At 44.0% G+C, this 25,751-nt stretch overlaps 1 protein-coding gene across 1 annotated transcript in view; it reads right to left on the reverse strand.

The window, feature by feature from the left end:
- Positions 1-9,175: 9,175 nt before the first annotated feature.
- Positions 9,176-25,751, reverse strand: part of LOC105035447 (serine/threonine-protein kinase D6PKL1) — a 42,668-nt gene continuing 26,092 nt past the window's right edge. Inside the window, exon 2 of the mRNA XM_010911004.4 lies at positions 9,176-10,178. Within this exon, the coding sequence (XP_010909306.1) occupies positions 9,311-10,178 (868 nt within the window). The 3' untranslated portion in view covers positions 9,176-9,310. The remainder of the gene's footprint in view (positions 10,179-25,751) is intronic.

A 25,751-nucleotide genomic window follows, 5' to 3' on the forward strand; every position in this document is an offset into this window, starting at 1 on the left:
CAAAGGAAAGATCATCGGTATAGGTAACATTGGTATCACTCCCTCCAAATACATTGAAAATATTTTGTTAGTAGATGGTTTAAAGCATAATTTACTAAGCATTAGTCAATTTTGTGATAAAGGATATAAAGTTGTTTTTGAATCTTCTGTTTGCATTGTAACTAGTCCTATTAATGATGGCATTAAATTTATTGGATATAGACATGATAATATTTATATGGTAGATTTAAATGATCTATCCAAAATAAACATGCAATGCCTAGTATCCTTGAATGCCAAAATTAATGAGACTAGTTGGCTTTGGCATCGTAGGCTTGCACATATTAGCATGCATTCACTTTCAAAATTAATTAAGAAAGAATTGGTTCTTGGTTTACCAAAATTGAATTTTGAAAAGGATAGAATTTGTGATGCATGCCAACTAGGTAAACAAACAAGAGTTTCATTTAAATCCAAAAATGTTGTTTCAACCTCTAGACCTTTAGAGTTTTTGCATATGGACTTATTTGGACCTACTAGAACTACTAGTCTGGGAGGAAAATGATATGATTTTATAATTATAGATGATTACTCTCGTTTTACTTGGGTTTTCTTTTTGGCACACAAAGATGAAATTTTTCAAGTTTTCACTAAATTTTACCGAAAAGTCACTAATGAGAAAGGATTTTCAATTCAAAATATTCGAAGTGATCATGAAACTGAATTTGAAAATCAAGACTTTGAAAAATTTTATGATAAAAAAGGAATAGGCCATAATTTTTCTGCACCTAGGACACCCCAACAAAATGGGGTAGTAGAAAGGAAAAATAGAACCCTAGAAGAAATGGCCCGTACCATGCTATGTGAAAGCAACCTTCCAAGATACTTTTGGGTGGAAGCCATTAACACAGCATGTTACATTTTAAATCGTGCTTTGATTAGACAAATTTTAAAGAAAACCCCTTATGAGCTTTGGAAAGGAAGAAAACCTAATATTGCATATTTTCATGTTTTGGTTGTTGATGTTTTGTATTAAATAATGGTAAAGAAAGACTTGGAAAATTTGATGCAAAATCAGATGAAGCAATCTTTCTTGGTTACTCCTCCACTAGTAAAGCTTTTAGAGTTTTTAACAAAAGAACCTTAGTAGTAGAGGAGTCAATACATATTGTCTTTGATGAATCTAACGATCTTCCTTCAAAGAAGAATGAAGGTGTTGATGATGCAGATTCTCTTATAGAAGGAATGAAGGATTCAACAATACAAGATGATGAGGAACATGAAGACAAACAGAATGAGGAAGGTGAAGAACATCAAGAACAACCTCAAGGTACAAATGACCTACCTAAAGAATGGAGGTATGTTCACAATCACCCCAAGGAGCTAATTATAGGTGATCCTGAGCATGGGGTAAGAACTCGTTCTTCTCTTAAAGATGTATTTAATCATTGTGCTTTTGTCTCTCATCTTGAACCTAAAACTATTGAAGAAGCTGAAAATGATTATAATTGGATTAATGCAATGCAAGAAGAACTTAATCAATTTGAAAGAAACAATGTATGGACTTTAGTATCAAGACCTAAAAATTATTCAATAATTGACACAAAATGGGTCTTTAGGAACAAATTAGATGAACATGGAAATGTAATAAGAAATAAAGCAAGATTGGTTGCTAAAGGTTATAATCAAGAATAAGGAATTGATTTTAATGAGACCTTTGCACCTGTTGCTAGATTAGAGGCCATTAGACTTCTACTTACATATGCTTGCTTTATGAAATTTAAATTATTTCAAATGGATGTCAAAAGTATATTTTTGAATGGATATATTGCTGAAGAAGTCTATGTAGAACAACCCCCAGGTTTTGAAAATCATGCTTTTCCTAATCATGTTTTTAAATTAAATAAAGCTCTATATGGTTTGAAACAAGCACCTAGGGCTTGGTATGATAGGCTAAGCAAATTTTTACTAAATAATGATTTTTCAAGAGGTAATGTAGATACAACCTTTTTATTAAAAGAAATTAAAATGATATATTAATTATACAAATATATGTTGATGACATTATTTTTGGGTCTACTAATGAATCTCTTTGTCAAGACTTTGCTAAGCTCATGCAGGGGGAGTTCGAGATGAGCATGATGGGAGAACTTACATTCTTTCTCGAACTCCAAATCAAACAAATAAAAGAAAGAATCTCCATCACCCAAAGCAAGTACACAAGGGAATTACTCAAAAGATTTGAAATGGAGAACTCCAAAGCAATTGGCACACCCATGAGCCCTTCATGTAAGCTTGACAAGGATGAAGAAGGTAAAAGTGTAGACTTAAAATATTATAGAGGTATGATTGGCTCTCTATTATATTTAACTGTAAGTAGACCTGATATCATGTTTAGTGTTTGTCTGTGTGTTAGATTTCAATCTAATCCTAAAGAATCTCACTTGAATGCTGTTAAAAGAATCCTTAGATATTTAAATGGTACTCAAACTCTAGGATTATGGTACTCTAAGGACTCATTAATTGATTTAATAAGATATTCAGATGCTGACTTTGCTGGATGTAGATTAGATAGAAAAAGCACTAGTGGAACTTGCCAATTTCTCGGAGTTAACCTAATCTCCTAGTTTAGCAAGAAATAAAATTCGGTAGCACTGTCTACGGTCGAGGCCGAATACATTGCAGCCGGAAGTTGTTGTGCTCAAATCTTGTGGATTAAGCAACAACTCGAAGATTTTGGTATCAAACTTAATGAAACACCCATAAGATGTGATAACACTAGTGCCATAAATCTTACTAAAAATTCAATTCAACATTCTAGGTCTAAACATATTGAAATCAGACATCATTTTATAAGAGAACATGTTCAAAACAAAGATATAATTCTTGACTATGTTTGCACTGAAAATCAATTAGCCGATATCTTTACAAAGGCCTAAGTGAAGATAGATTCTGTGAAATTAGGAGAGATCTAGGAATTCTTGATCCATCTGCTTAAATATCTCTCTAATTCCAAGGAATCAATGTCAAAAATTTTTTAAACTCAATTTTCATCATTTCTCTTGGACCTAAAAGCTCAAGATTATCATTCTCACAACTTTACATAGAGCAAAAATTCTTCTCCCAGAGTTTTGAATTTTTTCAAAATTTATTTATAATTTTTCTGAAATTTTGTGAATCATGAGTCGACCCCCTAGGGTCGACCCAATGGCATACTTGCAATTTTCGGCCAACATCCCACGGGTTCATCTCTTTTTGATTAAAAACCCCGTTCATGAGCCGACCCTCTCCATCTTCGTCTTCCTCCCTCCAAAATCTATAGTCCTCTTCTTCTTTCTCTCCAAATCCAAGGTCTAAGCCCAAGATCCTTCTCCCATCACCTCTCCACCTCAAATCGCCCCTTGGGAAAGGAGCTATTCCTATTTTTCTCCCTTGATTGGAGCGGTTGGAGCGTGCCCTAGCTTCCATCATTCTCCTCCAAATCGGGGTTTCTCTCCTCCAAAAATTCCTTTCCATCCCTTAATAACCCTCTATCTCCTCACACATTTGATCTTCCAAGTCTCCTTGCTTGTTCTGGTGGTGAGAATGGCTCCAAAAATGAAACTCCCTCAAAGAAGAAAATCGATCCGTGAGTTGGAAGAGGGCGTGCGCAGGAAAAGACAAGCTTCACAGACCTCTTCTGCTTTTATTCCTGCTTCGGCATCTGCTCCAGGTTCTTCTCAGTTTTCACTAAACCCCAGTAAAATTCCTTTATCTGTTAGAAAGGTAGAACCCGAAAAAAATGTTGACTTCGAATTTTTGAAAAAGAGGAGTTCTCCATTGGTTCAAAGATCAAAAACCAAGGTTATGGATTTTACTGTTCTCTTAAAGAAGTTACATATGTGGATTTAGTTAGAGAGTTTTATCTGAATCTGTGCTATGGCAATGGAACAGTAACATCCACTGTAAAGGGTATTGATATCTGTTTAGATCCTGTTATTTTGGGAGAGATTCTTCATTTGCCCTGTGAGGGATATTCAAACATGGAACTCCCAGTGAAGGAAGAAGGGATTAATGTGATTTTAGGAGGAATCTACTCAGGAAGCCTGAATAAACTAGAAGCCAAGATCCTGTCCATTGAAATGAGGATTTTACATCAATTGGTAACAAAACTTTTCTTCCCAAGAAGTGGTAGACATGACCTTCTTTCAGCCGAGACATCTGCATCATGTTTCATGTAATCACCCAAACCCCCTTAAACCTCCCAGCATTAATGATTGAGGTCATGAGAGAAACACTGAATAGATCCAAGGCACATCTGCCTTTCGGTATGGCCCTCACCTTGGTTTTCAGGAGGTTTGGAGTTAGTTTTGAGGGGGAGGCATCAGCTAGGCTCTCTCACTCTGACACCATCAACCAACACACTTTGCACCGCATGGGATTCACTAGGACTGATGGTGGTTGGATTAAGGGTGCAGAAGAGAGAGTTGAGGACAGAGCTGAGGACAGAGCTGAGGAAGAAGGTCCTTCATCACCTCTCCATGACATCAGGGCAGCATCTCCAGACATCCAGTTTGTTTCAGATCCAGAGGCTGGCCCTTCAGAGTCCACTAGGAGGCACACCCCAGTCCAGCAGCCAGACAGCAGAGCATTTCCCTCAGAGATCAGATTGGCTGATGACCAGATTGAGATGATCTCACAGCGTGTGGCTTCCTTGCTTTCTCGACAGTAGGGCACTTCAGCTTTTGCTCAGGGATCCACATCATTAGATGCAACTGATCAGACTTTGATCCCCCATATCTCCACTGTATTTCAGATGATCTCAGATCAGTCAGTTCGATTTCAGCAGCTCGAGGGTTACATTTTGAGACTGACTGGGAGGGTACTTGACTTGCAGGGGCAAGTGTTAGCTCTGGCCCATCCACAGCCACAGGAGTGCACTACTGAGGTCTCAGACCTATCTATGGAGGCAGCCAGACTTAGAGGAGTATTGGAGAGTGGATTTGATTTCCTGAGGAGAGAGATCAGAGGCTCTAGTGAGCATGCATCCACACAGTTCACTGCACTGCTTCAGTCTGTTTCGAGAGCTCCGAACCTTCTTGACACCATCAGGCTCTCTCTTGCAGTTCAGTCTATTGCTTCTCAGCCTTCAGGATCATCTCGCCCACCTACTCGTACCAGCCCCTCCACTCGTGGCAGAGGCAGACGGGGTAGAGGACGAGTTCTCGATCATGATCCATCATCTCTCCACCCTATCTCCGATACATCTGATTCCGATCCATCCAGTCATGAGCTCTACTAGATCCTTGTAGTTAGTCTTGTCTTTTGTCTCTTTCTAGGATCTATCTTTTGGGCCATGTAATGATGTTGACTGATTAACTTTTATTTTGGTGTTTGTATTGGAACCACTATGTGGTATCAGTCACTTTTTGATTATATATCTACTCTTCGACTTTTAATGTATGACCTTCAAATTTAGTTGCTTTCAATTATGTGCATGCTTAAGATATTATGAATTGTAATATATGCTATCCATGATATCCAATGGTATATCTTTTATGTTTGTTGTATTCAGGGGGAGTAAACAAAAGTAATATTAGTAAAATTATTTCCATCAAAAGAAAGAAAAAGAGAAAATGTATTCAAAGAAAAAGGGGGAGTAAACAATCTTTTGTTGATGATGTCAAAAAGGGGGAGAAATGCTATACTAAAATGAAAGAATCAAAAGCAAATTGATGAAAGAATCAAAAGCAGATTAATAAAAGAATTAAAAGCAAAATGAGTAAATTGTTAAGCAAAAGCAAATGAGCAAACTTTAAAATGAATTCCTAGACATGCTCTGGTATCAAAATTAAATAATCAAATGAGAATGAGCAAATTTTCAAGATGCTAAGCAATTTGAAAAACAAACAAATGAGCAAATGAGATATTTTCAAATGAGCAATTTTCATAATCCTCAGGTAAATTCTGCTTTGCTCTGATAACAAAAATAAATTTTGCTCTGATACCAAAATCACATAATCAAATAAGCAAAATTTTAAATTATTAAGCAATAGGCAAATTGTTATGGGAACATGTATCGCATGCCAAAAGAATCAATCTTCTTTTCAAGCAAATGCATTTATAAGTAATTTTTAAGTTGGTTGTAAATTTCTTATTTATCTTCAAACTACCTATAATGCATTTTATTCCTTTGAAATTCATGCGTATTGTTTCATATATATGCTTTTGTTCAAGTATTTTGTCATCATCAAAAAGGGGGAGATTGTTGCTCCTTGGATTGATTTTGATGATTACAAAGTATTTGAAGGGGTACTAATGATTTTCGCTTAAAAAAAAGACTTATTGCTTTTCAGGGGCAAAATCGTAATTTTATCCAAACTCTGATTTGAAAGCATCAAGTGATAGAACAAAAGATTTGTGATCCATTGGCAAAAATTTTATTATTTTTGGACTTGTATTTTGAAAGATATGCATGTTTGAAAAACATGAGTCGACCCATGAGTCAACTCATGGCACAATGAGCTGATTGGCACGCAGATTTTTTGTTGGCACACCCTGTGAGTCGACCCATGAGTCGACCCCCAAGGCATGAGTCGACCCATGAGTCGACCTCTACGGGTTTTAGGCAATTTTACAGAACCTTGCTTCCCTTGTTCATTTTCTGATGTTTTTCCACAGAGGTCGACCCATGAGTCGACCCCCAAGCATGAGTCGACCCATGAGTCGACCCCTGTGACGGGATTGTTCCGCAACGGCTAGTTTTTAACCTATTTTAAGTGCTTTTAATGCTCATTTAATGTGGTCTAACGGCTCTATTTCAGTCCAGAATGTTTTCCACCATTTCTTAAAGCTATAAAAGGGATAAAAAGGTGGGAATCAAAAAGAGAAAAAAGAAGAGAGATTTTTGAAAAAGGATTTCAAGCAAACTTTTCAGCCCTAAGCAAAAGCTCACTCAAAGCATTCAAGAAGCCTTTGATCCAAGCTCACCAACTCCTCAAGTGCACATTCTAGTCTCCAACCACCTTGAAGAAATCAAAAAGGATTTTCTTCTTCTTGAGTAAAGTGTATTTAAAGTCTCATACGCTCATTAAAGGAGCTTTCTTTGTACTTACTTGTGCTATTCATTGTTATACTTTGTTTGAGTTATTGTTTTTGTTTTGGAAGGATTCCAAAACAAGGGAAGGTTGATCCGAACCTTGAATCGGAGTGTATTGGGTTGGCTTGTACCCGAAAAACAAGTGGACTAGCTTGGGATAGCTAGAGTCGGAGTTTCCGACGTTTGTATTCGGATTGAATACAAGTTAGTGGATTGAAATTTCCAAGTAGGAGCTTGGGGAGTGGATGTAGGTGCAAAGATTGGCACCAAACCACTATAAATCCTTTTGTTTGTGGTGTGCCTAATTGCTCTTCTTTAACTCTTCATTATTCTCTTGCATTCTTGCTTTTAGCCATTAGTCTTGAATTAACTTTATTCTCCCTATTTATTTAGCTATTGTCAAACATTTTTCATAAGTCATAAGTTAAGCTTAAAATTTTTAGAAACCCAATTCACACCCCCCTCTTGGGTTGCATAGCTGGGCAACAAAGACTAGCATAGCAAGGAGTGTGAGTTGAAAAGGAGAACTCTACAAGCACGTTTTATAATGTAAATTTTCATGGAGACATTTTTTCTGAAACTAGGGACGCAAGAATTGGTGTGGCTGAGGAATGATTTCATTGCAGCAGGGCAAAAGAAAATGGTAAATGTTAATTTAGTGGATCATATCCAAGCTTTAGTGGCGTGAGAAAATATTCAGTGTAGCCTTGACCTAGATCTTCATAGTCTGGTTCTAGAAGGAGAATCACCAGCAACTATTCGAAGATTGCTAACTCAAAGATGAAATTATTCATATGTGACATATTGGTGATGATGCAAAGATTTAGTTAAAGAATTTAACAAATACAGCTTTACACATGTGAGGAAAGCTGGATGCTTTGAAACTGAGCGCTGTGCATGGAAGATCATGTAACTTAGCTTAATATTATCCTTTAAGAACAGAAACAATTTATATTGGATAACTCGGCATCCATTTTCGATGTATACACTTCTTGGTTGAATTGTTTCCTATTTTATTTTATAGAACGATAATTTGCAAATGAAAAGTAGTGAACACTTCCTTTTCTCGGGAAAAGGAAAAGAGCATACGACGTTTGACAGTATGCCAAGGCATGTTCGGAATTTCAATAGGCAAGACCTCCGAGGTTCGGCCTGAAATAGTTTAATAAATAATGATATAAATAATAAAATATGAGAAAGAGAATTTTTCTTTCTTTTCTTTTTTTTTCAGTTTGAACTAGTATTTTCTCTATCTAAAATTAGACTCTCTCTCTACTTTCTCTCTCTAGAATCCTCTCTCTAAGTTATTTTTTCTTAAAATTTTCTAGAATTTTGAAAAGAATGATGATGAATTTAAATGATCCTCGTGATGAATTTTTGATCTGTGATCGTCGGACGATACTCTGACATCCACTTTGATCAGATTAGGTATTTTTAAGATTTTAATTTCTATAATTATCCACATGATAATCTTAGCATGATTTGATCTGATCGATCGGATTTGTTGAATCATATCGTCTGAGGAGTCCAAGATGAATTGTCTCTCTTTAATATTTTCTCTCTCTAAAATATTTTTTCTCTTGATTGATTCTCTCTCTAAAAAGATTAGTGAACGAAGAAATTTTTTTTAATAATCCTGATCTGATTATGCTATATTTGATGGCCCCGTTGACATTTATCCTCTTGGAACTGCATCACTTTAACTATCTCCAGGATCACACATCGGAAAAAGAATTATCTCCAGCATCCTCGTGGAGTTCCTAAGAGTTGTTTACCAACTCTCTAACACCAGCAGAATTTCTTCACTCATCCCAAGGCACTGGTCTGCCTACCACAAACGATGTATTTTACTAACTTGAACCATAATGTCTTCAATCTCTCGTGAAGCTACAAAAACCTGATCCAAGGTCAGGCGTCAGCACAAACAAGCTAGCCTGAAAATATTTCTTCTCTAACCGAGAGAGAAAGAGAGAGAGAGAGAGAATGTGAATCAACTGGACTGCGAGGAAGAATAATCAACAGGTGCAGCCAATTTTTATACAATAAAAGAAATTCAGGACCTACTTAGAATGAGAGTTTCCTTTTTTCCAAGTAACTGATATCCATAATACCTACAGAGGACCATCAATAACTGCATTTCATTGCTTAAAAGTAATTTTAACAGCACTTTTGTGTCTAAATGAAATGATATGCCCTATCTGGGAATGGGATCTGCAGCCTCAAAGTCAAAAGTTAAAACAGCAAGATACTGGATTAAAAGAATTCCATGTCTAAATATTTACCACATGGTTTTACATCAACTCCAACCAAATTCCCACTGGGTGCTGACGCAATGTTGCTTCCTAGCAGAATATTGTTCTTGTGTGGTCTTGGAACCTCTGGTGGGCTGGTACATCGTATCAGTGCCCAATTTATGCTCTGGAAGAATGGATGCTGCTTTACCTCAGCCGCACCACGCCTATATGCGAGCCTTTGCAGGGGCTCTTTCACAAGCAAACCTCTGATCAAGTCTCTCGCTGCAAAACTGACTGTGGGCAACTCGGGGAACTTCAGGGGCTCACCCACCACATTGAACAAGGTAGCGCGGTTTCCAGACCCTTTAAATGGTGTCTTCCCAAACAGAAGCTCATAAAGAAAGATTCCAAACGTCCACCAATCTACAGCACTACCATGGCCTTCACCTTTGATGATCTCTGGAGCCAAATATTCATGGGTCCCTACAAAGGACATCGACCGGGCATTTGTAGGCTCTGCAATGAGCTCTGGGAGTGGGATCACCTGGTTACAAACTTCATTTGAATTTGAAGTTGCCTTCTTGTTCTTGGATTTATTAAGAATTCGTGGCGAGAAACATGTGGGCTGATAGCATGAAGGCTGTATGCAGGTGGGCTGGATGCACGAAGGCTGAATACAGTATCCAGAGTTTTTCGAAGAACCAAAATCAAGGTTCACAGACTTGACCAGTGTTGGGCAAACTGCACATCGTAAAGACAGATCAAAATCAGATAGCATGATATGGCCATCTTCCCTTACCAAGACATTCTCTGGTTTAAGGTCTCTATAGATAATCCCAAGCATGTGTAGGTACTCCAAAGCAAGGAGAACTTCAGCCACATAAAACCTGCATCACAACCATCATTATAGAAGCATTAAACTTGGATATGTTGACCTTAAAATTACTCTTAAAAGTCCTTAGTTCTTTATTGTGTAAAGAAAAAAAAATAGGTATGTCATAGCAAGCAGATATTCTCACATCACATCATTACAGGAACTGTTTATTGAGCTTAACATCTGATCCCTACTATAATTTGTTACCAAATGAATGCACAAAGACATAAAGGAAATTCAAGGCATCAAACTTTGTTGTACCAGTCAGTAATGTACCATGCCGGTACCGAACAAATATACAGTCTCGTACTATGTCGGCACTTGGAATGCTTTACTATCTTGTACCATACTACATACCAATATTATAATAGAATGAAATTAGTATGGAGTTTGGTACCGAGATGGTGAACCCTGTGAGGCATATATACACATGTTGAATATACACATGCAAAAAACAAGGCAATACAGAAATCAGTCAAACCTCCATGCCTCAATCTTTTTTTTTCATTTTGGTAACCAAACCACCGTTCCGGGTCATTACTTCTTCTCCCTACTTCAGGGATAGCCATCAGCATTCTTCTCGATAGAAATACTAACAACAAAATGACAAACTAATCTAATCACTCTTCCAAAATTATTTAAATTATTGGATGTATTGATTCCTCTTGCAGGAAATATAGGATGCCAAAAAACTCCACCAAACCAAATGGCATCCCATAGTTTTCTATTTAAAAAGAAAAAAAAAATCTTTTAGAATAGGAGTAATCTAGTTATTAGTAAGATTTGCCACCTTGATACTGGACCCCATTCCGATACCATCCTATTATAGTGTTGATATACGGTATGATACAAGATGGTAGGAAATACCGAGTGTGTGTATGGTACAAGACTGCATGCCAGTTTGGTACTAATATGGTGCCATACTCGTCAACACAACAAATCTTAGTTATTAGCATCACCATTCAACAATGCCATAGCGATGTTCAAAATTCTCTTTGCCCAAATTGAACAAAGATCCATAATTTTTCATGCCATCAGAAGACCACACAACTCCATTTCCAAAATAGAGCAGGTCCTTAGATAGGCATGCTCCACAACCAATGGTCACCAAAGTCTCTAAGCCTCTTGGACCATGATGCTCTTGTTAGAACCAAAAAATGCCCCACATATAATTTACAAAAGATCACACTCAAAATGAGTGCACATAATACATAAACATCAATAAAGAATTGACTTGGAAATCCACTTATGAACTGATGGTCAAAATTTAGTTCTCTTACCAATCACAATTCAGTTAGCATTTAAAGCATGAACGGAAATGCTTGAGATCTCCACTTTTAAGAATAAATCTACACAGAGAAATTGGTGTGCACATCCAAATTCACAAGAATCATGCCATTGTAAGTGTTGGTGCAGAAATCCGCCGAAGCCGAAGAAGCTGGAGTCGAGAGGATCACGGCCGCCGCCGGGACCTGCAAGGAAAGTCTAAACCGGAGTTGGGGGTGCTCCGACAAGACCCTCCGACGCTCAAGTCAGTACTTTGCTTCAACAGAAATGGAGCACTCGAATGGGATTTTAGCAGAGTTTAGAGATAGTGTTTAAAGCTTAGAGAAGAACGTATCTGGAGGATCTTTTTTATAGACGGGAGAGAGTAACCATTGACAGCGACGTCCGTAACTGCCTGGTAGTGGGCCGTTCGGGGCCACATGGAGTTTGTTACAGGGAGTGTAGTGTCCGTTGTCGCGACTTGCCGAAAAGTGGTGGGGCCACGTGGAGTTTGTTAGAGAGAGTGGAGTAGTGTCCGTTGTCGTGACTTACCGAAAAATGGTGGGGCCACGTGGAGTTTGTTACAGAGAGTGGAGTGGTGTCCGTTGTCGCGACTTGCCGGAGAGTTCAGGCTGGACGGCTGAAGCTCGGTTGGGACATCTGGTGGAGCAGAATAGCTCTCTGTCTCAGCAATTTAAGAGAAGCTCGGATGTTTCCGAGGTTGCTGACGGGTTAACTGTTGTTGGATGCCTTAGGCATTGATGCTACAGATGGGAGTCATCTGCTATAGAAGCCCGGACGAAAACTTTCTTTTGGAGAAATCCGGCTAGAGTCTGATTGCTAGAGAAATCCGTCTGCATTTTGTCTGATGTAGAAGCTTGTCTGAGGGCTGTCCACTGGAGAGGTCTGATTGCATGAGGAATCCGGCAGAAGGTCGACCGATAGCGAAATTCGGAAGGTGCTATAGAAGGTTTACCGATAGAAGAGTCCGGAAGGCATTGTGGAAGTTCGTCCACTGGAGTCTGGTTGGCATTGTTGAAGTCCGGTTGGTGCTGTTGAAAGTTGATGGCTGGAGAGGTATGGAAGACACCGAAGACAGTCGGTCACTGTAGAAATTCGGCTGCTGGAGCCCGTCCGTTGTAGAAGTTCGTCTGGAATCCATCCGCTGTAGAAGTTCAGACAGAGTCCGATTCTTGTAGGAGTCCGGAAGGATGCTGCTTACTATAGAAGCTCGGATGGAGACCAGTTGCCGTGGAAGTTCGGATGAAAACCGCTTATTGTAGAAGCTCGGATGGAGACCGATTGCCGTGAAAGCCCGAATGGAGACCGCTTATTGTAGAAACTCGGATGAAGTCCACTTACAATAGAAGTTCGGTCGAAATTCGCTTACTGCAGAAGCTCGGATGAAATTCGGAAGGCAGTCGACCACTGTAGGAACTTGGATGGAGTCTGGTTACTGTAGAAGTCCTGCTGCTGAAGAAGCCCGGACATTGACGAAGTCTGGAAGAAGCTCGGAGTAAAGTCGATCGTGACAGGAGGAAGTCTGAAAGAGATTCGGAGAGTAGTCGATCACTGTAGAAAATCGACTAATAGTGAAGTCCAGAGAGCATTTAGAGCAGTCCGATAGACGACTGAAGGAGCTCATTATCGAAGAAGTCCGGAGCGTACGATAGGAGTTCGTCCATTGGAGGAATCTGGAGGACACTGTGGAAGGTCGACCGCTGGAGGAGTCCGGATGGTACTGTGGAAACTCGGACGATCGGGGGAGTTCAGAAAGACGTCGCACAAGGTTGGAAGTCGGAAGAGTCCTGAGAGGATTGACCTCTTACGAACTTTGGCTGGGGTTATTTTATACCCAACACCAGTCCCCCTACTTTCGAGTTCGAATTTCGAATGAAGTACAGAGAAATTTTATCAGCCGAAGTTGCCCCCCTTGATTTTCGTACTCAATTGTTTTCAGATATTTTGGCGTTTGGCGCGTCGGTGCTGGAGTCTTTTCAAATCGAGGCGACTCGAAAAGATTTTTTCAGAATTCTCGCTGGAGCGTTACCCCAGGTACGACGCAATAATGATTCTGTCAGTCGTCAGCCATCTGTCACGACGAGTGGGACACGCGGCGGTTGTAGGTCGGCCAAAGGAGATCTGCAATCATTATTGCACCGGACCCTGAGGTCTATTTAAACCCGTCCTCCTTCAGGGGTTTCACCTTGCCTGAGATTTTTCTTCGGTTCCTTCTTCTTCCCCGAGAGCTTCGCCCTCCTCCGACGTCCCTCTCGATCTTAGGTGCCCTTCAGGTCGACCTCCATTGCCCTCACTGCCCTCCTGCACCTCTCAGACCAGCCTAGATTAGTTCCAAAATCCTTCTTTTTCTTACTGTTCTTCCGTTTCTCCTCTGCATTCCGCTCATTCGGTTTCTCCACGAACAACTTGTTTCCTATTTTTTTCAATTTTTTCGGGAGTTTTTTGAGGTTTTCATTTGATTCAAAATGTCCTCCAACACTTCCTCCTCTAACGGTTCTAGAAGTTCGTCAGCTCCAGCCCCCCAAAATTCTAGTACTGTAGATGGACCTCATCCGATCTTTGTACCAGACATCATTCCCAGCTCTTTGACCTCAGACGAACTCTCGCTGATTAGGATTCAATACGAGATTCCTCCGGAGTACAAGCTTGAGCTTTCCGGGCCAACTGACCGGGCTAGCGCCCCTCCCCCTGGCCACTTTTGCTTATACCAGGAAACCTTCCGCGCCGGACTTCGACTTTCACTTCCACCTTTTGTTGTTGCTCTTTTTCGCTTTTTAAACATTTCTCTAGTTTCTGTAGCGCCGAACTCCTTTAGATTTCTGATAGGATTTCTTTCCCTCTGTCGTTTAGCTGAAGTCCGACCAACTCTTTCCTTGTTTAGAAATTTTTATACCTTCAAGCGTCACCCTTTGACGAAGGACTGATGGTACTTCTCCCCCAGTTCGGTAGAAAGAGGTTGCTGAAAGGTGCCCCCTCTTCTATCCACAACTGGAAGGAGAGATACTTCTACGTCCAATGCCCGACCCTGATGCTGGGGTTGCCCCCCTGGGGCTCCCTGAGGGACTCCGTCCGTCGGGCTTCTAGCCTGGGAAAGGACGACCTTAAAGCCTCTAATAAACTTAAGACTTATCCAGCTCCTCTCCTCTCCGACCTTCTGAAGGAGCAATTTTTATTTAATGTCGGCCTGAGCCCTCTCAACCCTGTCGGTATTTTTTTCTTTCTCAAGTCATTCGCTGCTTCCTCTTTTCTCTTATTCTGTTTCTAAGCTGTGCCGATCTTTTTTCATTGCAGATATGGATGCAGACGCAGCTCGGATACTAGCCAAGGATCTCAAGACCCACAAAAGGAAAGGCGCCGCAACTTCTGGATCGGCGAAGAAGGCGAGGGTAGAAGAAACAAGCTCGATCGTGCCAGCCAAGACGGCCATTGCCGTTGATGCCCCCTCCGACGTCGAGCCCGCAGTCCCCCGAGCTTCTTCAAGAAGCCCTCCGACCAGGTTCCCGCTCCAGAGTCTCATCCTGAGGAGGCGCCGGGGGCCGAAAGAAGGAAGAAGACGGTGGCTCGCAAGATCCACAGTAGCAGGGCTGCCATCGAGGGGTCCAACGGCTCCAAAGAGGATCCGGGGGAGAATCCCTTCAACAACAGGGATTTAATAAAAAGATTGGTCGACGGGTGCGTTTTGTCCGAGATCGTCCACAGGACCGTCCATGCCAATCCTAAACAGCGGGTTTGGGACTCTCTGGGGAGCTTTCTTAAGGTAGGCCGATTTACTTTTTCCTTCCTTTTGCCTTTTCACTTAGTTCATTCCTTAGCTTTCATATTGACTTCCTGGCCGCTCTTGCAGATTGGACACCAACTCATCACCAACATCGAGGCGATGAATAACGCAAAGAAGAAAGTAGCCCAGGCGGAGGAAGGTCGCCAAGCTGAGGCTGCCCGTCTTAAGGAGAAGGTCGCCGAAGTCGCGAGTCTCCAAGAAGCGCTTCAGAAGGAGGAACAAACTTCGGCAGATCTGAAGGCTGCTTTGGAGGAGGAAAGAAGGAAGGCAGAGGCCGGGGTCTCCAAGCTGAAAGAGCAGATCCCAACCCTAGTCTCGGAGGCAAGGGCCTAAGCAGTGGAGTTCAAGACCTCCGAGATGAGGGATCTAAATATCAAGTTCGGCCAGGCCGCCTTTATCAAAGGCTTCGAGCTTTGCCAGGAGGTGGTCGGAAAGTTTTCCGAACTCGACCTCAGCTTCCTGGATGAAGCATCCGACGATGAAGCCGGACCTTCCGAAGCTGCTGCCGGTCTCCCTCCAGCCGAGGCCTCTTCAACTGCCGCTACCATGACCGACCTTCCAGGGGCGCCGAGCTCCTCCACTTCTGCTCCAGAGGTCCGAGACCTTTAATTTTATACTTTTCCTTTGTTACAACCTCTTTTTTTTTTCTCTTTCTCTTATACTTAAGAATTATTCAATCAATGCAATCGGATTCTTCTTTACAGAGAGCTCCTTTTTCTTCTTCTACCTTTTTTTTTTCTTGCAATGATTTGCGTTGTGACGCTCTTGTTTCCCGACAACAGTGCCCTGTCGAAGCTCTTCCCCTACCGCAGGGGATTCCTTTGAAGTCAATGATCCGAGATCTGAGAAGAAAAGTTCGTCACCTAATGAAGAAATCAAAGAAGATGGACGACGAACTTCGCAGGCTGAGGAAGAGCCATTCGAAAGCCACCGTAGAGGTTACTCGCCTTCGAAACCTCCACAAAAAGGACTTCATGGACTACAACCGGAAGAAGGCCAACTTTGTGAAGGAGCTTGAGGAACTCCAGAAATGCGCCAACGACCGATCTTGGACTCAGGCCTCCAAGATCAGCTCCCTCGAGGTCGAGTTGGCGGCCGCACGGGAGAAGATCGGCCAACTGGAAGGGAGCTCGAGCTCGTCCTGGCTTACAACTCAGGTCGACCACGGCTGGGACTGGTCGAAGAAATTCTCCGACCTCCAGAAGCAGCTACAGGATGCCGAGACGAATTACAACACTCACCAAGTCGGCTGGTGCGGGCAAATAGACAACTACAGAAGGAGGCTCAAGACGGCGACCGACGAGGTTGCTCGCCTTCAAAAGCAGTTGTCCGAAAGAGCCCAGGCCGTTTCGGTTCCAAGCTCCGACGAGCTCCGATCCTTGAGGATCATGGAAGAACTGTCCGTAGCCCTTGAGAAGGAGAAGACCGAACTGCAGTGGCTGAAAATTCAGCTGGCCTATGAACAGCAGGCGGTCAAGGATGCAGAAGCGAAGTCCGAAGTTCTGAGGAAGAGGCTTCAAAAATCAGAGGGCGAAAGCCGGCGGTTCCACCAAATGTATCGGGAGATGCTATTAAGAAAGAAAGAACTGGAAGAAGAAGTTGAGAACTTAAAGCAATCCCTGATAATGGCTGAAACCGAGAGTTCGAAGTCAGAAAAAGTCGAGCTTCCTTAGAGCCTCTTTTACCTTTTGTTCCATGTATTCTTTTCTTTTCTTATTGTTTTTTTTTTGGCCTTCAAAGGCTTTTGTAATGCTCTCTTTACTAATGAAATGAAAAAAAAATTTCTCATTACCTTGTCTATTCTTGCTCTGAGTTGTCGTTTACCGAGCTTCTCTTGTCTTTTGTCTTATTCGATGTCGACGTTGTTTGAAGGTTCCTGATCATCGCCGCGTTGATTCGCCCTTTTTATTCATGACCGAAGGTCTTTTCGAGGCCATTCGAATTTGATGCTTTCTCCCAGTGTTCGAGCTTGGGGTCCGAACTTCTCGTTATTTTGAGGAAGTCTATTTTCTCCTGCTAGTGTTGGGTTCCCCCTTAGAGACTGAGAATTTTTGACAAGAGTTTTCCTCCTCGTTGAGACGAAGTCCCTTGTGCCTTAGATGTAGTTCGTTTTTTCCTTATCTCTGACGTAGCTCGTCGCTTTCTCTTTTTCTCTCCTCTTTTTTTATATTTGAACGAAAATTTTCCCTCTGCTCCACGGGATTGTAGGGGTATAGAGGAGCCGTTGAGGAGGTTTTCCCCTCATCCGGTCTTAAACGACCAGGTCTTCGTTTGTGTCAGGACGAGGTTCTCCTGTTCCCGACACAGTCAATTTCAGCTCATGTTAGGATGAGATTTTCCTCCTATTCCTAATCATGGCTGTGGGGGCACATATGGGCTGTTGCGAGGGCCTCTCCCCTCATCCGATCTCTTAATAACCGAGTCTTCGACTTTGCTCATGTTAGGACGAGGTTCTCCTCCTGTTCCTAACATGGTTGTGGGGGTGCATAAGGACCGTTGCGAGGGCCTCTCCCTCCATCCGGTCTCTTAATAACCGGATCTTCGACTTTGCTCATGTTAGGACGAGGTTCTCTCCTATTTCTAACATGGCTGTGGGGGTGCATAAGGACCGTTGCGAGGGCCTCTCCCCCCATCCGGTCTCTTAATAATCGGATCTTCGACTATGCTCATGTTAGGACGAGGTTCTCCTCCTGTTCCTAATATGGCTGTGGGGGCGCATAAGGATCGTTGCGAGGGCCTCTCCCTCCATCCGGTCTCCTAATAACCGGATCTTAGACTTTGCTCATGTTAGGACGAAGTTCTCCTCCTGTTCCTAACATGACTGTGGGGGCGCATAAGGACCATTGCGAGCGCCTCTCTCCCCATCCGATCTCTTAATAACCGAATCTTCGACTTTGCTCATGTTACGACGAGGTTCTCCTCTTGTTCCTAACATGGCTGTGGGGACACATAAAGGCCGTTGCGAGGGCCTCTTCCCCCATCCGGTCTCTTAATAATCGGGTCTTCGACTTTGCTCATGTTAGGACGAGGTTCTCCTCCTGTTCCTAACATGGCTGTGGGGGCGTATAAAGGCCGTTGCGAGGATCTCTCCCCTCATCCGGTCTCTTAATAACCGGATCTTCGATTTTGCTCATGTTAGGACGAGGTTCTCCTCCTGTTCCTAACATGACTGTGGGGGCATATAAGGGCCGTTGCGAGGGCCTCTCCCCCATCTGGTCTCTTAATAACCGAATCTTCGATTTTGCTCATGTTAGGATGAGGTTCTCCTCCTGTTCCTAACATGACTGTGGAGGCGCATAAGAACCGTTGCGAGGGCCTCTCCCCTCATCCGATCTCTTAATAACCGGATCTTCGACTTTGCTCATGTTAGGACGAGGTTCTCCCCCTGTTCCTAACATGACTGTGGGACGCATAAGGGCCGTTGCGAAGGACTCTCCCCCCATCCGGTCTCTTACTAACCGGATCTTCGACTTTGCTCATGTTAGGATGAGGTTCTCCTCCTGCTCCTAACATGACTGTGGGGGCACATAAGGACCATTGCGAGGGCCTCTCCCTCCATCCGGTCTCTTAATAACCGGATCTTCGACTTTACTTATGTTAGGATGAGGTTCTCCTCCTGTTTCTAACATGACTGTGGGGGCGCATAAGGACCGTTGCGAGAGCCTCTCCCCCCATCTGGTCTCTTAATAACAGGGTCTTCGACTTTGCTCATGTTAGGATGAGCTTCTCCTCCTGTTCCTAACATGGCTGTGGGGGCACATAAGGACCGTTGCGAGAGCCTCTCCCTCCATCCGGTCTCTTAATAACCGGATCTTCGACTTTACTCATGTTAGGACGAGGTTCTCCTCCTGTTCCTAACATGGCTGTGGGGGCACATAAGGACCGTTACGAGGACCTCTCCCCCATCCGATCTCTTAATAACCGGATCTTCGACTTTGCTCATGTTAGGACGAGATTCTCTTCCTGTTCCTAACATGGCTGTGGGGGCGCATAAAGACCGTTGCGAGAGCCTCTCCCTCCATCCGGTCTCTTAATAATCGGGTCTTCGACTTTGCACATGTTAGGATGAGGTTCTCCTTCTGTTCCTAACATGGCTGTGGGGGTGCATAAGGGCCGTTGCGAGGGCCTCTCCCCCATCCGATCTCTTGATAACCGGGTCTTCGACTTTGCTCATGTTAGGATGAGATTCTCCTCCTGTGCCTAACATGGCTATGGGGGTGCATAAGGACCGTTGCGAGGGCCTCTCCCTCCATCCGATCTCTTAATAATCGGATCTTCGACTTTGCTCATGTTAGGACGAGGTTCTCCTCCTGTTCCTAATATGGCTGTGGGGGCGCATAAGGACCGCTGCGAGGGCCTCTCCCCTCATCCGGTCTCTTAATAACTGGATCTTCGACTTTGCTCATGTTAGGACGAGGTTCTCCTCCTGTTCCTAATATGGCTGTGGGGGCGCATAAGGACCGTTGCGAGGGCCTCTCCCCCCATCCGGTCTCTTAATAACCGGGTCTTCGACTTTGCTCATGTTAGGATGAGATTCTCCTCCTATTCCTAACATGGCTGTGGGGGCGCATAAGGACCGTTGCGAGGGCCTCTCCCCCATCCGATCTCTTAATAACCGGATCTTCGACTTTGCTCATATTAGGACGAGGTTCTCCTCCTGTTCCTAACATGACTGTGAGGGCGTATAAGGACCGTTGCGAGGGCCTCTCCCCCCATCCGGTCTCTTAATAATCGGGTCTTCGATTTTGCTCATGTTAGGATGAAATTCTCCTCCTGTTCCTAACATGACTGTAGGGGCACATAAGGGCCGTTGCGAGGGCCTCTCCCCCCATCCAGTCTCTTAATAATCGGATCTTCGACTTTGCTCATATTAGGACGAGGTTCTCCTCCTGTTCCTAACATAGCGTGGGGGCGCATAAGGACCATTGCGATGACCTCTCCCCCCATCCGGTCTCTTAATAACCGGATCTTCGACTTTGCTCATGTTAGGACGAGGTTCTCCTCCTGTTCCTAACATGGCTGTGGGGGCGCATAAGGGCCGTTGCGAGGGCCTCTCCCTCCATCCGGTCTCTTAATAACTGGATCTTCGATTTTGCTCATGTTAGGACGAGGTTCTCCTCCTGTTCCTAACATGGCTGTGGGGGTGCATAAGGGCCGTTGCGAGGGCCTTTCCCCCCATCCGATCTCTTAATAACCGGATCTTCGACTTTGCTCATGTTAGGATGAGGTTCTCCTCCTATTCCTAACATAGCTGTAGGGGCGCATAAGGACTGTTGCGAGGGCCTCTCCTCCCATCCGGTCTCTTAATAACCGGATCTTCGACTTTGCTCATGTTAGGATGAGGTTCTCCTCTTATTCCTAACATGGCTGTGGGGGTACATAAGGGCTGTTGCAAAGACCTCACCCCCCATCCGGTCTCTTAATAATCGGGTCTTCGACTTTACTCATGTTAGGACGAGGTTCTCCTCCTGTTCCTAACATGGCTGTGGAGGCGTATAAGGGCCATTGCGAGGGCCTCTCCCTCCATCCGATCTCTTAATAACCGGATCTTCGACTTTGCTCATGTTAGGATGAGGTTCTCCTGTTCCTAAATGGCTGTAGGGGCACATAAGGGCCGTTGCGAGGACCTTTCCCCCCATCTGGTCTCTTAATAACCGGGTCTTCGACTTTACTCTTGTTAGGACGAGGTTCTCCTCCTGTTCCTAACATGGCTGTGGGGGCACATAAGGACCGTTACGAGGGCCTCTCCCCCCATCCGGTCTCTTAATAACCGGATCTTCGACTTTACTCATGTTAGGACGAGGTTCTCCTCCTGTTCCTAACATGGCTGTGGAAGCGCATAAAGGTCGTTGCAAGGGCCTCTCCCTCCATCCGGTTTCTTAATAATCAGGTCTTCGACTTTGCTCATGTTAGGACGAGGTTCTCCTCCTGTTCCTAACATGACTGTGGGGGCGCATAAGGGCCGTTGCGAGGGCTTCTCCCCCCATCCGGTCTCTAAATAATCGGACCTTCGTTTTTGTCGGGACGAGGTTCTCCTTTTGTTCTTGACACGCTTAGTTTCGATTGTTTGAAGGAGCTACTCCCTATCATTATAAGCTAATGCCAAAAGAAAAGATATGCGAATATGAAACTTTTATTTAGGGCAAAATTATCGGTAATACATTCGTAAATTTTTTGAATTCCATGGTCGCGGAAGGTCCGCTCTTCCGAGCTCTTTTAAATAGTATGTTCCGGGCCGGACTACCTCCCTGACTTCATATGGGCCTTCCCAGTTTGGGACAAGTTTCTCTTGGTTCTGAGGTTGTGAAACAGCGGCTCGCCGAAGTACTAGGTCCCCCGCTCTGAAAGCTTTGCTCTTGACCCGGGAGTTGTAGTAGCGGGTTACTTTCTGCTTGTAGGCTGCCATCTGAACTTGAGCTGTCTTCCGCTTTTCTTCTAACAAGTCGAGATTGGCCTTGAGATCCTGTGAGTTGCGCTGCTCGTCGAATGTCACGACTCGTGCCGACGGAAGCTTGAGTTCAATTGGATAACGGCTTCTATTCTGAAGGCTAAGGCAAAGGGGGTCTCCCCAGTGGGCAGTCTTTGGATAGTTCGGTATGCCCATAACACATGATAAAGCTCATCTGTCCAAGTTCCCTTTGCTTTTTCAAATCTCGCCTTGATTCCTTGCAACAGAATCCTGTTAGTCACCTCGGCTTCACCGTTTGCCTGCGGATGGGCTACTGACGTGAAGTTATGGTTGATATTTAAGTCCTCACAAAATTCAGCAAACCTTGCTCCAACAAATTGTCGCCCATTATTAGTAATGAGTTCTGGGTAAGCCGAACCTACAAACGATTGACTTCCAGACGAAGTCCTGCACTTTAGCTTCTGTGATTTTCACCAAAGGTTCAGCTTTGACCCACTTGGTGAAGTAGTCAATTGCCACCAGAAGGAACTTCCACTACCCGGACGCCATGGGAAAAGGTCCAAGGATATCCATCCCCCATTGTGCAAACGGCCATGAGGCACTCAAAGGTGTAAGTTCGGAGGTGGGCTGTTTTTGGATATTCGCATATCTCTGACACCGATCACACTTCCTGACATATTCAATAGAGTTGTAGTACATTGTAGGCCAGTAATAACCTTGTCAGAGCAGTTTGTGGGCTAAAGATCTGGCTCCCAGGTGACTTCCGTAGACTCCTTCATGTACCTCCCACAAGGCAAAGTCGGCTTCAGAAGGCCGGAGACATTTCAGGAGGAGTAAAGAGTACGACCTCTTGTACAGCTTGCCCTCATAAAGGATATATCGGGAGGCCTGGTTTCTAAGCTTCCGAGCTTCTTTTGCATCATGAGGAAGAACCCCGTCTTTGAGATATGCAACCAATGGGTCAATCCAGCTGGGTTCATGGCTAATCTCCATTACAAGCTGCGGTTCTTCCGTACTTGGACATTTCAGAACTTCGAAAAGGACTTCTTTGGGTAGTTCAGCCGGAGCCAGTGTAGCCAACTTGGAGAGAAGATCGCCCCTGATATTTTCTGCTCTTGGAATCTGCTTGATGTCAAAGCTGCCAAAGGCAGAGATGATCTCTTGTACCTTTCCGAGATACTTGACCGTATTGTCCTCCCGAGTTTCATAGTTTCCGCTGACTTGTCCCACCACCAATTGGGAGTCACTGTAAACTTGGAGCTGATCTACTTCTAATTCTTTGGCGATCTTCAGTCTTGCAATCAGAGCTTCATATTCTGCTCCGTTATTTGTCACAGGGAATTCGAAGCGCAGCGCGTGCTCCGCGATAATTTCTTCCGGATTGACCAAGATCAGGCCCGCGCCTGCACCTGACATGTTGGAGGAACCATCCACATAGAGGGCCCAAAAACCATCAGAGAGATCTATTCTTTCCTCAGGGGAGTTCGGCTGAAGCCCTGGGTTGTCAGCTTCACCTTGTTCAAGTTTGACTTCTTTCGGGATAGTGCATTCCACTATGAAGTCTGCTAATATCTGGGCTTTTATCGTCGACCGAGATCGATAGTTGATATCGAATTCTGTGAGCTCGACCGCCCATTTCGCTATCCTTCCGGAAGCATCCGCTCGATGCAGAACTGTCTTGATCGGCTGGTCGGTGAGCAGTGTTATGGTGTGCCCTTAAAAATAAAATCGGAGCCTTCGGACTGCAATCAACAAGGCGTAAGTTAGTTTCTCTAACTTAGTGTACCTGATTTCGGCGTCTCTCAATACTCGACTTATGTAGTAGATCGGCTGTTGAATTTTTGCTTCCTTAACCAGAACTACTGTGAGAGCCACAGGGGAGACCACCAGGTACAGGAACAACTCCTTGCCAGATTCGGGCTTTGCCAATAGCGAAGGTGAGCTGAGGTAGTTCTTCAATTCTTCGAACGCTAACTGATATTCAGTGGTCCAATAGAAGTTCTTCGACTGCTTGAGAGTCTGAAAGAAAGGTAGGCACCGTTCGGCCGACCTTGAGACGAAACGATTCAGAGCTGCTACTCTCCCAATAAGGCACTGACTTCCTTTATTGACTTCGGGGCGATCATTTCTTGGATGGCACAAATCTTTTCTGGATTTGCTTCGATCCCGCACCCCGATACCATAAAGCCCAAGAATTTCCCTGAGGTTACTCCAAAAACGTACTTGGCTGGGTTCCGCTTCATCTTGTATTTTCGGAGGGCGCTGAAGGTCTCCTCAAGGTCGGCGACGTGGTTCATTGAGGATTTGCTTTTTACGAGCATGTCGTCCACGTAGACCTCTATGTTGCGGCCGATCTGCTCTTTGAAGATTTTGTTCACCAGCCGTTGATAGATCGCCTCTACATTTTTTAGGCCAAAAGGCATGACCCTGTAACAGTGAAGACCACGGTTAGTGATAAAAGCAGTATTTTTTTCGTCCTCTGGTGCCATCCTGATTTGATTGTAGCCAGAGAATGCATCTATGAAAGTGAGAAGCTCGTGGTCCGAGGTTGCATCCACTAATTGATCAATTCTGGACAGAGGGTAACTATCCTTCGGACAGGTTTTGTTCAGCTTTTTGAAGTCTATACACATCCTCCATCTGTCGTTCGCCTTCTTGACGAGAACCACATTGGAGACCCAGTTCGGATAGTTGACTTCTCTGATGAACCCGGCTTTCAGGAGTTTATCAACTTCCTCAACTATTGCCTTCAGCTTTTCCGATGCATGACCTAGGATTTTTTCCTTCGTCGGCCAATGTTTGGGATCAACAACTAGACGGTATTCCATGACTTCCGCATCAATCCCCGGCATGTCCGTCGGAACCCAAGCGAAAACATCCGTATTCTTTTGTAAAAAATTGATGAGCTGTGTCCGTACCTCTTCTCCCAGGTTGGAGCCGATCTTCACCACATGCTCTTCATCTCCATCGTTCAAAGGAATCGAGACAAGATCTTCAATTGGCTCATCCCGTTCTTCAGCAAGGTCATCGCGGGTGTCTAATCCATCAACCGAACAGGGGTCAGACTGACCATTTCTTTGTAAGGCTATGTTATAGCAGTGTCTTGCCAGGACTTGATCTCCTCTGACCTCTCCGACCCCTTGGCTTGTAGAAAATTTCAATTTCAAATGGTAGATCGATACCACAGCTCGGAGGGCATTGAGGCCAGGTCAGCCGAGTATTGCGTTGTAGGCAGACGGGGCCCTTACTATCAGGAAATCCACTTGCGCTCTAGATTGTTTCGAACACCGACCTGCAACTACGGTCAAAGTTATTACTTCTTCCACTGGCACAGCATCGCCAGTGAATCCTACCAATGGAGAGCTTATCGACCCTAATCGATCATTCGAAATGGACATTTTTGAGAATGCATCGTAAAACAAAATATCGACCGAGCTTCCACTATCAACAAGAATGCGGCGTACATTATAATCAGCAATATTTAAAGAAACTACAACCGCATCATTATGGGGGAATTGAATTGCCTGGGCATCTTCTTCAGTAAAGGTTATAGATTCTTCAGTCCTCTACTGCTTGGACGGTCCGGTCGATCCACTGGCTGCTCCCCACCGAGGTCCTCCAAAGATGGTGTTGATGATCCCGATTGGAGGCCGATCTTCAAGCTGTTCTTCCCTCCTTGGCGGCTCTGATTATAGTAGGGTCCTCGACCGATCTTCCCTACCTTCAGGCCGACGTCGGATGAATCTGTTGAGCCCACCTCGTCTGATGAGCTCCTCGATCTCATCTCGAAGCTGAATACACTCCTCCGTGTTGTGGCCGTGATCACGATGATAGAGGCAGAACTTGTTAGGGTTGTGCTTCCCGGAGTGTGTACGCATCTTTTCCGATCTTGGCAGCTGCTCCCTGATTTCCATCAGCACTTGAGTTTTTGAAGCATTGAGAGGGGCGTAGCTGTGGAATCTTCTTGGGGGAGAGCTCCGTCGAACTCTGCGGTCCGGGCTTCTCTGCCTACGAGCTCGGAGGGAAGTTCGAACATGCTTGTGTCCGGGGGGAGTTCGAAAACGTGGCCGAGCTTCACTCGACCCTTTTTCAGCTGCGGGCTTGCTGGAGTC

This window comes from Elaeis guineensis, chromosome 7 (genome assembly GCF_000442705.2).
Source record: "Elaeis guineensis isolate ETL-2024a chromosome 7, EG11, whole genome shotgun sequence".
In the NCBI taxonomy this organism is placed as follows: domain Eukaryota; kingdom Viridiplantae; phylum Streptophyta; class Magnoliopsida; order Arecales; family Arecaceae; genus Elaeis; species Elaeis guineensis.